The sequence below is a fragment of the Triticum dicoccoides genome, chromosome 2B (assembly GCF_002162155.2).
Source record: "Triticum dicoccoides isolate Atlit2015 ecotype Zavitan chromosome 2B, WEW_v2.0, whole genome shotgun sequence".
NCBI classification, from domain to species: Eukaryota; Viridiplantae; Streptophyta; class Magnoliopsida; order Poales; family Poaceae; genus Triticum; species Triticum dicoccoides.
Genome location: NC_041383.1, coordinates 69,235,159 through 69,247,381, shown reverse-complemented (window position 1 = coordinate 69,247,381; position 12,223 = coordinate 69,235,159). Strand labels below are relative to the sequence as shown.

The following is a 12,223-nucleotide window of genomic DNA, read 5'->3' as shown; positions in this document are numbered from 1 at the left end:
TTTGTACGTATGATTTAGGCTGATTTCTGCTCCCGATCCCCTACGGGGCATGACAAGCCCAGCCCACCAACAAAACACTAAAAACCCTAGACAGCAGCCTTCGGGGCATGACAAGTCCAGCCCACCAACAAAACCCTAAAAACCCTAGACAGCAGCCTTCGGGGCATGACAAGTCCAGCCCACCAACAAAACCCTAAAAACCCTATAAAGCCGCCGCGCCCCCTCTCCATACGAGTCCATCCAGATTTTTGCATTCTTGGCGAGGGAGAGAGGAGGAAGCCTCTCCGCCGCGGCGCCCTCCTCGTCTCCGCCGCCGCGCCCTCTTCTCAAAGGACAAATCCCCCTCCTCTCCGCCGCCGCGCTCGGACAAATCCCCCTCCTCTCCGCCGCTGCGCCCGGACAAATCCCCCTCCTCTCCGCCGCGGCCATGGATGATAAGCCGAATCCCCCTCCTTCGCTAAGTTCCCATGCGAAGGAATTCGTGCCCTCGCGCAACGTGGATGCGCAGCTACATCACGACCTGGGGCCAGCCGGTCAGGCGGACACCTACCTGCCCTTACCGGCGGGGAGGGTTCACTACCCCAACCCCTACGGTGGCTGGTACATCGGCGACGACAACAGCACGTACGAGCAGTACTACGCCAGTGGGCAGCTTCCCTATATGAGTCTCCCCATGAACAACCTCGAGCAGGATTTGCAGCAGCAGCACCAACACGACCATGCCCATTGGCTTCAGCAGCTGCTGCTGCAGCAGCAGCTGCTGCGGCAGCATGACTACGCCCGTTGGCTTGAGCAGCAGGAGCACGACGGCGCCCATTTGCCTTTTCAGCAGCAGCAGCAGCCGCACTTCAGGCAGAGGCAGCAGCAGCAGCCGCACTTCAGGCAGAGGCAGCAGCAGCAGCCGCACTTCAGGCAGAGGCAGCAGCAGCAGCCGCACTTCAGGCAGAGGCAGCAGCAAGCATTTCGAGGAGGTGATGACCGCCAGCAAAGGGAGGAGCAGCGGCAGCAGGAGAGCCCATCAGATTCAGCAGCACAAGCAGATTCAGCTTCATTGCCTCATGAGATTCAGCCTACATCCAGCAGAAGAAGCAGCAGACTACCATTATCACCTCAGCAGAGTGAACAACATCAAGACCAGGAAATGACAGAGGAGCGTCAGCAGGAGAGCCCATCAGATTCAGCAGCACAAGCAGATTCGGCTTCATTGCCCCATCAGATTCAGACTACATCCAGCAGAAGCTGCAGCAGATTACCATCATCACTTCAGCAGAGTGAACAGCATCAAGACCAAGAAGTGACAGAGCGTCAAGAGGAGGCTATGCCGGAGGATGGTCAAGAGCATGACATGGGAGGGTTTTATACAATTGAAATGACTTTGCCTCCACATATTGAAGAAACGAATCTTCTCTACATGTTCAACAAGCAAGGGAAGGATATATGGAAGCATGGAAAAGAGGCCCAAGTACAATTCAGCTGCTATACAGATGCATTGCAAGCACAAAGTACTTGGGCTGTTAATGAGAAACTTAAGAGAGCGCACCTTACGAACTTTCGAATGCACGAATTCATGAAGCCATACGGCGAAATGGAGCCTAGACGGGGTCCCATGAAACCTAAGAGACAAAGGGAGGAAGAAGGTGGGATGAGTTCTTCCCAAACAGAAACAGCCAAAGCGAGCTCATCCCAAACAGAAACAGCCAAAGCGAGCTCTTCCCAAGAAGAAAAAACCAAGATGAAGCGTTTGAAGCGAGAGTGTCTGCAAGAAGATCACTTCAAATGGTGCACTCTTGAGGAATTCTCAAAAGAAGCCCCTGAGCATGAGCTTGTCAGGCCATTCAATTTCACTACTGCTGCAAAGGAAGGATCCGTTAGCTCTGAGATAACGCTGTGTGTGGCAGGTCCTATGTGCCATCATACATTCATGAGCCTGTTGATGCATGCTTTCTCCACACATTTGAGCAAAAAAACATGGAAGGGCCGGATCAAAAGAAGGGATCTGTGCATATCGAAGACAATGCAGTTATGTGCTATACTGAGGAAGACAGTGCCCTTAACCAATGACGAAGACATGATTAGCGACATTCTAAGCATTATATCAAGCAGTGAACCCCTGTACACAGTCAATGGCTTTTGGCCCCCTTACTACAATGAGATGCTATCTAAGCTGCAAGATCCTCCAAGCAGAACCAATCCTAAGGATCTAGAGGGTTTTCACAGGAATGTTCTGAAGAGACCGGCGTTCTCTACGCCTGAACTAAGGTCACACACGCTTCAGGAGTTCTACTCGAATACCTTTGAATTCGAGATACATGATTGGGTGACCTTCAACAGATCCGCGCCAATGGAATTAGAAGATTGGCTGCACATCACCAGGACTGACAGTGTTCTAACAAGGGTTAAAGATGAAAGCTATGGTATGGGCCCTCAGTTTGGAAGGCAGTCCCGTTACATGCGCCATCTTGTGGTGCATGCACCTGAAGACAAAGAGAAGAGGAGATTGAGGTTGATGATGAAAGAGAAAGACAAAGAGAAGATGAGATTGAGCTTGATGATGAAAGAGAAAGACAAAGAGAAGATGGAGGTGTGTGATGATGAGGATCATGGATTGCATGACAGTGATGTATCTGATGACGAGGAGAGTGAGCTTGATGATGAAAAGAAGGAAAGGCTTCAGGGGGTGGCACCGGCGGCGCCTCTTGGGGATGACTGGCCACCCCTTACCAAGGTGCAGACCCATTTAACTAACAGGGCAATCGACCCCCTCTTATATTTGGTTCAGGCTCCGCCACTGGCTAGTGGTTTCTTTTAACGTTTGATGACGAAAATAATATTGGATAGCCTGCTGTAACTAATTGACTCGCAAATTACAGGCACCTGCTCCTTTGGCGGCTCCGGCGAGTGCTCAGGCAGATGTCTCAGCTCTCGCCTGCCCTCGCCCTCCAAAGCCCACCAGAAAGGTATGGCTATCCTCTACTCACTTCTCCCCAACCCTCCTTCCTCTACTCGTCCCCTGTCTCACCTGCAGGATAGCCTTTTGTAATTAATTGACTCGCAAATTACAGGCCCATGCTCCTTTGGCGGCTTCAGCGAGTGCTCAGAGAGATGTTTTAGCTTCCCCCGGCGCTCACACTCGCAAGCCCACAAAAACAGTATGGCTATCCTCTACTCTTCCCCCATCTCATTTCTCCCCAACCCTCCTTCCTGTTTATTATTAACAGATTGGAATTTCAATTAAGCATAACGAGCCACTAGCTGTTCATGTTGGTATCTTTCAAGGGATGAGATCCGTGTGTATAATCATTACAATTACATTCCATACATAATAATTATTCAACATCATACTGAAGGATAGTGTCATCATCAGATAATAGAATTAGTAGATCACAGCAAAATAAGTGCAGAATTTTCGTTCATACCAGTTGGATCAACATCCGAAGCAAGCTTAATGGCATCCGATGTTGCTATATCTTGATTAGCAGGAGATATAGCAAGTATAATACAGTTTGGCTACAAAAGAAGATAGCTCGTAGGCGATATGACATAGAGATAGCATTTACTTTTCTAGGCTTTTCTGGTTCAGCTCATAAGTTACTATTGGATCAGGCGCTTAACATTTGTGCCTTCGTGGCTGAAGCTTTTAAGGAGAGGGGAATCTCCGACAGCCCCACCCCACCTCCTCCTCCTCCTACTATTACTACGGTACCCCTCCCATCGTTTGTGTCTTCCATCCTATCCACTGGGTGACTATATTTTCTAATTGCAATTCTCCCTCTAAGGTGTCTTGGGACATAACCGAGAAGGATATGTTAGGACACTACTACTTCAAAGTGTTCATGCCAACGTTTGTAGATCACATGTACAAGGAGAGGGGAAATCAAAAGTTTTTGGGCAAGATCTGCTCATCATATGAGAACGGGTTGCCCAAGCTGGGGTGCATACCGCACGAAATGATTCCAGACGAATATTTGGAAGAACTTGAGGAAGAAGATTCATGGTAATCTGTTTTGGTATTTTTTTTCCTTTGATCTGTTGGTTTTTATGCTGTTGTGCTGTCACATAATGCGTTCATCTGAGTATTGATTTTACTGAATTGGGAATAGTTCAGTGTCGTATCACAAATTATCGTACTTTAAATTCCTCTCAAGCTGTAGGTATTTTAGACTAAAAAACAATAGATTGTTTTATACTGTATACACTATTAAAGAGCACATGTCCAGATCTGGTTAGCAGACACTCCAACGCTTCAAACTCTCTCTGAAACAGCTGGATATACATCATGCATGTCATGCGCCAATTAATTAGTAATAAACACTTCAGGCAATTAAATCGAGAATAGTGTGTGCATGCGTTCTTCTTTCCGTACACGGACTGCAGCTTCATTTTGAGTAGTGCCATTTGTCCTGGCCTCCTGCCATTTGACCTGGTTCCTGATCTTACGTTAGGAGGCAGAGATGTTTGATATTGGGAATTGGTTTTTTTGTAGGCCTGAAGAAGGACAAGAGATGGAGGAGGGCCAAGTCTGGAGAAGAGATCGACAACAAATTCCTCTGACTGCTGTATGTCCGTAACAGAGACCAAGGTGCACGTGTGAAGCATGGATTGGCTGACCGGGGATGCTAGGCTCAACGAACTGCAGCTAGACAAGTGTACAGCTCGTTTTCTAGATGTGACAGCACACGCGTGAACAAAGCGACCATGTAGTTCTATTGGAACCTGGCAATTGTTATGCTTCATGAGTACTATAATCAGCATTGCAAAACTGATACTTCCTCTGCCCCATAATGTAAGATGTTTTTGAAAGCAACGTTAGCTTGCAAAAACGTTTTACATTATATGGGACAGAGGGATACTAATACAACGAGACTTAGTATTCTGACGGAGTGACCATAAAAATTACTGCAGAAATATAACCCATATAAGAACCGGTCCATGAACATACTATGTGCTTTTGGAATCTCCAAACTTTAAGACCAAATAATACAATTCATGGATGCAAGGTACGGAAACCACAAAGCCAAAAACAGAGGGTCGTGGTTTACTGAATCCACTCTATGCAACGTGCAATACTTAAACTTAACCTTAAGAGGATGAATACATCTGAATATCTAGTGAATCACAGGCTAACAACAGTACTTTGTTAAATCTGCCGAGAAAGAACTTCTCTGCTCCATCTCCTGCTAGTGAGCAGCCTTCCATCCTCTCCTTGAAATTATGCAGAGCTCTCCACCAGAAATTGCGAATTTCCTGTGCACTTTTAGCTTCCACACCTTCCACTCAGGTAATTTATCACTTTAGCGGTAGTTGAACAACAAGATGCTCAGGTTTCTTTCTTTGCCAGCGTCATCCTTGAGCCGGCTTGATAGGGTAGATGTTTCTCAAAATCACAAGCTATCACATCTTCATCCAGCAATTTATCGTAGGATAGGAAACAACGGAGTAGCATTTATAAGAAATATTGTGACATGCATACTTGGCATTTACAATTGCAACATTTAGAAAATTGCACGAATAATACAAACATGTCATTGATCATTGATCATCAAAAAATAAAGAATTTTCAAATATTTTCATGCATATCGATCCACACATTAACAAAAAATAATAATCATATTCATAAACATACATGCATTGCATTCAATCCATACATGCATATATAAAATTTCATACATATTCTCTCAAACTATACATGCATTGCATTCATTTAAAAACAAAAAATAAAAACATATATTCATTCATAAACATCCATATATAATCTACATATCCACCAAAAGCTAATCTTTTTTTGCGGGAACTATCCAGACTTTTCATACAATTCATAGATGCATATATATTATCCATATCCATCATGGCATGGCATATGTATATATTGATTTTTCATATGTAGAAACATATTGAGATAAATAGCAAAAAAGAAAAAGAAAAAGAAAGGGGAAGCCGCCCCATTAAATGTGTTGACGACGAGGTTGTGGTGGCGGCCGGCGGTGAGCTTGGGGTCGGATCCGTGCGGCGAGGAGGGTGCGAGTGGCCTCAGGCGATGCCGAATCCGAACAGTTGGCTCACACGGTGGCAGCCGGTGGGTACGTTTAGGGCTAGCGGCGGCGACAGAACCACGCGGGGATGAGCGGCGGCCTGCCCCCGATCAAGAATACAATGGGAGCGGCCACCTCATAGATTACCGAGTACCTTTCATCGAGGGTCTCGGCAAAAGCTGCCCAGCATCACGGGGCCGTCAGCTGCAAACAGCCGTTCCACGTGGCTCCTATTTGTGGGGTGCCTTCTGCAGGGCTCTCAGCATACTGCGCATAAGCCAAGTTCCTTTATGTTTGCTGAGTATGTACCGGGCGTAGCTCGGCAGAGCTTCCCGTGTGCCGTGTCTTATTGTTTGCCGAGAGCCACACTCGGTTTACATTTCTTTTGCCGTGATCCCGTGGTACTGTACTTGGCAAAGGAAAATGTACTCCGTAACGGCGATTTTTCCAGTAGTGAAGTTCATTTGACAGAACACAATCGCTGACATACTAACAAGTTTATTGTTCTCGAGTCGCACCATTCTATACAAGTTTCTATTACAATTTAGCTCTTCTATAAATTCAGAAAAGACGCATGTGCTCCTCTCGCCTCCGATCCAGCCAGCTAGCGCGCACGCACACACCAGCACCTCCGATCCAGCGCCAGCGAGCTCCTCTCGCCTCCAGCCAGCTTGTGCACCAGCGCCGGCCAGCTCCTCTCGCCTCCGGCCAGCTCGTGCACCAGCGACAGCACCTCCGCCTCTGTGCCATTGATAGATGCATCTTCTTTCTTCTCCGCCTCCGGATGTTCAAGTGCCGTGCCATCTTCCTCAGCCTCCGGATCAGCATCAGGTCTCCTACACATTCAAAAACAGTGAGAGATGCTCTTTTGCATACTCCATGAGTACAAATTGTTGGTTAACAACAATAGTCCATGAGTATAAATTGTTCGATAAATTGTTGTTCAGTTGAGTACTCCATGGGTATAAATTTATGAACATTTGAACAACTTAAGAACTTATGAAACAACCAACAGTACTCCATGAGTATACATTTATGAACAACAACCATACGGTAGCCTTGTTCAATCAATCGATCGGAGTGAGTGATATACCCACTAAATCAAGCGATGTACCCAGTAAATTAACATAAGGTTGCGTAGCAAAACACGTCAAAAAACAAAGAAAGAAGGGGCAGAGATGGCCGGGAAAGTATCCGGTGCTCCTATCCTTGGGGTACTCCCAGTGCTCTAATGTCAAAAAACAAACATTTTTTTAATTTTTCAATAAAATTCGAAAATTATTGTGAACGTTCACAAATAATGTGACTACAAGCCCTAATAATTTCAGGTCTAAACTCGAAAAACACATTAAGAAACAAAAATGTGAAATCTAGCATGAATAGTGTAAAGAAGAGACAAAAGCAACATTGACACTATTCAGATCTGGATTTCTCTTTTTTGTTTCTCAATGTACATTTCGATTTTGGACCTGAAATTTTTAGAGGATGTTGTGACATTCCTTATGAACATTCTCATTTTTTCCGGATTTTTTTGAAACATTTAAAAATGTATTTTGACATTGGAGCACTGGGAGTACCCCAAGGCTGGGAGCACTGGATACTTTCCCAGAGATGGCCTTCGGCTACCTTCACACAGGTAAAGGCACACATTTACAACTTAGCTGCCAGCAGAAACCATTAGGTTATAGATCCCACCTCTATGAAAGATTCGATACCTACAGCAGACCAGATCCACTCGACGCGGAGAACATTAAAGGGCGCAGCATATTTATCTACCACAACCATAACTATTCAATTCTAATGCCGTCCAAATAGTGAAATGACAGTAAACAGAGAGTTTCAATTTAAAGCTTGCCGTGTTAGGGAACCCACGAACAACTAGGGTGACACACAAGGATGCCAAGATACAAGTATACTAGTGATCATAGCAGAGCATCAGTTGACCGGCGCGATCCGGAAAACCGCTTGCAGCTGATATACAGCGACAGTAATAATTACTCTGGAATAGCAAGGTATAGTTTCTGTCGAGCTTCTTTGACAACTATTCTGAACACTTGTTCATTTTCAAGCAGCTACTCATACTGTATAACTTCCGAAAGGCGCACCACAATCAGACTGAGATCAAACCACAAGCATGGACAGAACCGAGCTAAAGAGGTGGATGATTCACACACTCACTAGTGACTAGGACATGCTAAATAGGTGGAGTATATATAATATCATGGATGCCTTTGCGGCGTGGAAGGGAGCAGAACCAACCTATAGGGAAGGGATTCGATCTGGTTGTCGCAGCAGTCTTCTTTCCTCGCCAGCTCCCATTTGCATCGCCATACATCATCCATCTAGATGCCCCTATACAAGTAGAGAATTACAAATCCAGGTGAGGGGATTAGCTATATCAATCATTTTGCTGACCCACATCAACCACAAATATCAATGGTTCCTTGCACAAAAAAGTTTGGGTGTATTCGCTATGGCATGAATTGGTTCTTTGGAAAAATGTTCAATGCTAGATGCTTGTCTGGAAACTGGTTGGAGCTATTTAATTCAGTTTAGAGAACATTTTTTCATGACCATATTTTTCGTATCATTTGCTTTTCTACTCTGTTCAAATGGTTCCACAGTTGTTTCTACTCTATGAACAACCAACATTTATTTTGTTGATAATTAAGTGATTTATAAATCTAGAACAGTGAAGCACCAGACTTTTACTCATATTCACAAAGGACCAGCATTCATCATCATCATGTCAACTTAATGTTGCCGTGTGGTTGCACATAACATGCAAATTATTTGAAGTCTAGGGTGTTCACAGGGATATCTCATTTTGGAGTAGGAAACAGGGATAACTCATTTATTTGTCATTAATAAATCGCGACTCATGCTTAACACCTGTTTTCTTAAATGAGTCACTCCCTATTGAACCATAAACAGGTGAGTAGGAATGTGAGATAAACTGATGTTAAAATGAGCAAACAAGTGTTTATACTGAAACATGAGTAAACAGGTGTTTATACTGAAATATTGAGATAATTGTGACAAACATCAAGTTAATCATCTCACATTTCTAGGAAAAAGGGATAACTCATTTTCTTGTTCTCAGTTATCCATCTCACATTCCTTGTCATAAACAGGTGTTAGAACATGGGTAACTCTCTATTATCTCCTACTCCAACAGAAAACATGAGTAGTCCAAACACATCAAGTACTCTACTCCTACTCCTGAATTTTATTGATCTACTCCAACAGAAAACAGGAGTGCTAAGGACAAAGCTGTTGTAGTACTCCCAAAAGAAAACAAAAATGGCACATGATCATAAAATGCAATGGCACTACAGCAATGTACTCCACTAACTTGCATGTGAAAGAAAACACAAATTACTGTACTCCACTAACTTGCATGAGTAAGTTATAATCACCTCACATTGTGTTTGCCTTCACTGAAAACAGAAATTGATCATTTTGCAAGGCTATGAAAATGTTGTAATCAGAACATGTTCCTAGGAGTAGTACTCAATTTGTTTCAGACTTTTATGTTGTAATCAGTACATGTTGCACTGATACAAGTTTATTTTCCTTCAAATTTGTTTAGAGAAGGTTTAGGAACGGAAAGGCTTAGAAAAAAGAAGGAAAGGAAATCATTTAAATTTGTTTAGAAGGATTAGTTATGAGTAGTACTTATGATTTGCTTATAGGAGTGTGCTTTACATTTGCTTATGAGTACAGCAATCCTATAAATTTGTTTAGAAGAGTACTTAAGATAGTGTGCACTCATGACAAAAGAAAGCATAATTAACACCATACCATGTTAAGCTGAACAAAGGCTGGTGCTTGTGTACGAAAAACAGTTGCCACAAAACATGTTCAAAAGTTAGCACTTCAGTACATACCCCCAAACGAACAACTCCCAGTAGAAAATATTCAGAAAGATTGCACACGAATCTAACATACAAAAAATAAATGTTGGTTGAGCACAGCATCACAGAGTAGAAACAACATCACAGAGAAGGGCATGATGACAGCCTGACAAGCATCACAAAATAAATATTCAGAACAGCATCACAGAGACTATTTGAGCACAGCACGATGAACTAATTTGTTCACTGAATACTTTTTGTTTGCTGAACCTTACACACACAATCAGCCCTTAAGGATTAAATTTATTTAATGTGAACATGATGGCTGATAGTAGTAGCGATGGTGTTGTTCTTGTACTGACAGCAACGCATAACCAACAGTCAGATTGAGGGTGTGTGTGCCCAAACAGGAAAGAGATCATCGTCACATATGACCAAAGGAATCCGGCCGGTTGGGTGGGGGTGGGGTTGTGGGTACCTGTGACGATGACGGTGAGGCCGGCGGCGTAGGTGACCTGCTCCACCATGGAGGCCGACCCAAACCCGCTGGTTCCCAGCTTGCAGGTGACGAGGGCGAGGATACCCATCTGATTCAATTCCTGAACCTTGAAATGGTGCCAGCCCTAGCTACTGTTCAGAAATGGAGTAGGCATGCTTGATCACTTTTAAGTTGCTCGACCTGCTCGATCAGGATGGCACATGCCGACGGTGAGAAGCTTGAAACAAACTTGCATCATGGCATGTGCATTAAGAGGCAACAAGGCTACAAGGAGGTAATTTTCGTTTGATAAAACAGCAGGGAGGCAGTGCATCAAGAAGTGTACCTGCAACTCAAGGTCAGTTAGCTGCGCGTGCTTCCTCCTCCTGGACCGTCGAACCGACTCCCTGTTGGACACCATCCTGAAATTTACACAGGCAATTCATTGATTCATTGTAAAGAAGAAATGGTAGGTAGGCAGTTTGTTCAGAGTTCATCAGAATTTACAGAACTGGACACAGGCTTGATCTCTGCATACCTTCTTATTCGCCTTGTATCTGACGACATTCGCCCTGTGTCTCGACCAGTGACTCGTTGTCTGAGTCTGACTCGGTTTCGAGAGCCTGGTGCCCTGAGATTGTTTCCCTCGGGCTAGCTGCGATCAAAGCAATGCAGCAGGTGAGACAGAACTCGTGTCTCTATCAATCTCCTTCCCAACTGTAAATAAGTGTAGTTCTATTTTTATGTTGGACCAGGGCAATTTTGGAAGACATGAACCCTAGAGTAAGAATTTTGGAAGCACACACAGATGAGCAGGTCATGTTTCTCTTTTGTTCAGAATTTTTTCAATAAAATCCACTGCCGTTCACATGTGTGTTTGCTCGCTAGGTGTCGACTTAACCTACAGTACAGCATTCTGCGCGTACTGATAACAAGATCCAACTCAGTTGCAGGCTGAAGGCGCATACCGGTGGCGGCCGCCGTTTGCAACTGGGTCGGCGTCGGGACGGCGTGGTGCTGCGGCGCCGAAGACTTTGCTGGAGGAGCTTGCTGACGTTGCTAGCGCGAAGACTTTGTGCACGCTGGCGAACCTGTGCGGCTCGCCTGACGGGAAGTAGGGCACGAACACGCACCCCGCCGAGCACCGCCGCAGCAGCAGCTTGCACGCCGCGCACGGGGAGGCCCCGCCCCAGCCGCCCTCCCGCCCGCCGCATGCCTGCACTTCCGTCCTTCCAACGTCCTCCATCCAGTTCGCCGAACTGCTCCTTACAGGGGAACGGCACCAGGTCGCAGCCACCGGATCCGGCGCGTCCGGCCTCGCAGCCACTGGATCCGTCCCCGCCGACGCCGGATCCGGCGATTCGTCGCCTTCTTGGACCAAAAGGTCCAACCTTTGTTGGAGGCGGCTGAGCCAAGGGAGGGTGGAGGGGAGCGCGGCGATGCGTGAGAAGAGCGGAGCGCGGTGGCGAGGTGTGAGAAGAATGGAACGGGGCGGCGAGGCGAGCGCGGCGGCGGCGAGGTGGGAGAAGAGCAGAGCGCGGTGGCGAGGACTGGGACTAAGGCCGACTCCACCGCACGACCCATTTCGACCCCAAACGGACGTCCGCTTCTGTCCGTTTGGGGTGCAATTTGGCGTACTTCCGGGGGCGGACAGACGGACGAAACTATCTGTGCCCAACGCGCAGGATGCATCCTGACCCCAAACGGACATGCCGCGTCCACACCGAGCTCTTCGGCCTTGCCATCGCGCCCTGCCTCGCCGGAGCGCGCCTGCTCCGAGCTCCTGGGCCATCCCGCGCTTGTCGGAGCGCGCCCGCCGCGCAGCCCCACCCTGAGCTTCCCGGCAGCCCCGGCCTGCC

At 46.1% G+C, this 12,223-nt stretch overlaps 1 protein-coding gene and 1 long non-coding RNA gene across 2 annotated transcripts; one reads left to right on the top strand and one right to left on the bottom strand.

Annotated features, from left to right (window-relative positions):
* Window positions 1-250: 250 nt before the first annotated feature.
* On the top strand, window positions 251-4,759 carry LOC119362201. The gene is made up of 6 exons (XM_037627402.1): window positions 251-2,725; window positions 2,871-2,957; window positions 3,063-3,149; window positions 3,604-3,699; window positions 3,777-3,994; window positions 4,484-4,759. The coding sequence occupies exons 1-6, from the start codon at window positions 428-430 to the stop codon at window positions 4,566-4,568; spliced, it is 2,871 nt and encodes a 956-aa protein (XP_037483299.1). The 5' UTR covers window positions 251-427; the 3' UTR covers window positions 4,569-4,759.
* Window positions 4,760-6,455: 1,696 nt separating this feature from the next.
* LOC119362200 lies at window positions 6,456-12,049 on the bottom strand. The gene is made up of 6 exons (XR_005173170.1): window positions 11,333-12,049; window positions 10,903-11,019; window positions 10,711-10,786; window positions 10,365-10,565; window positions 8,289-8,381; window positions 6,456-6,865 (listed from the first exon to the last, which is right to left on the bottom strand). It is a non-coding gene; the product is annotated as an uncharacterized LOC119362200 (long non-coding RNA).
* Window positions 12,050-12,223: the final 174 nt, after the last annotated feature.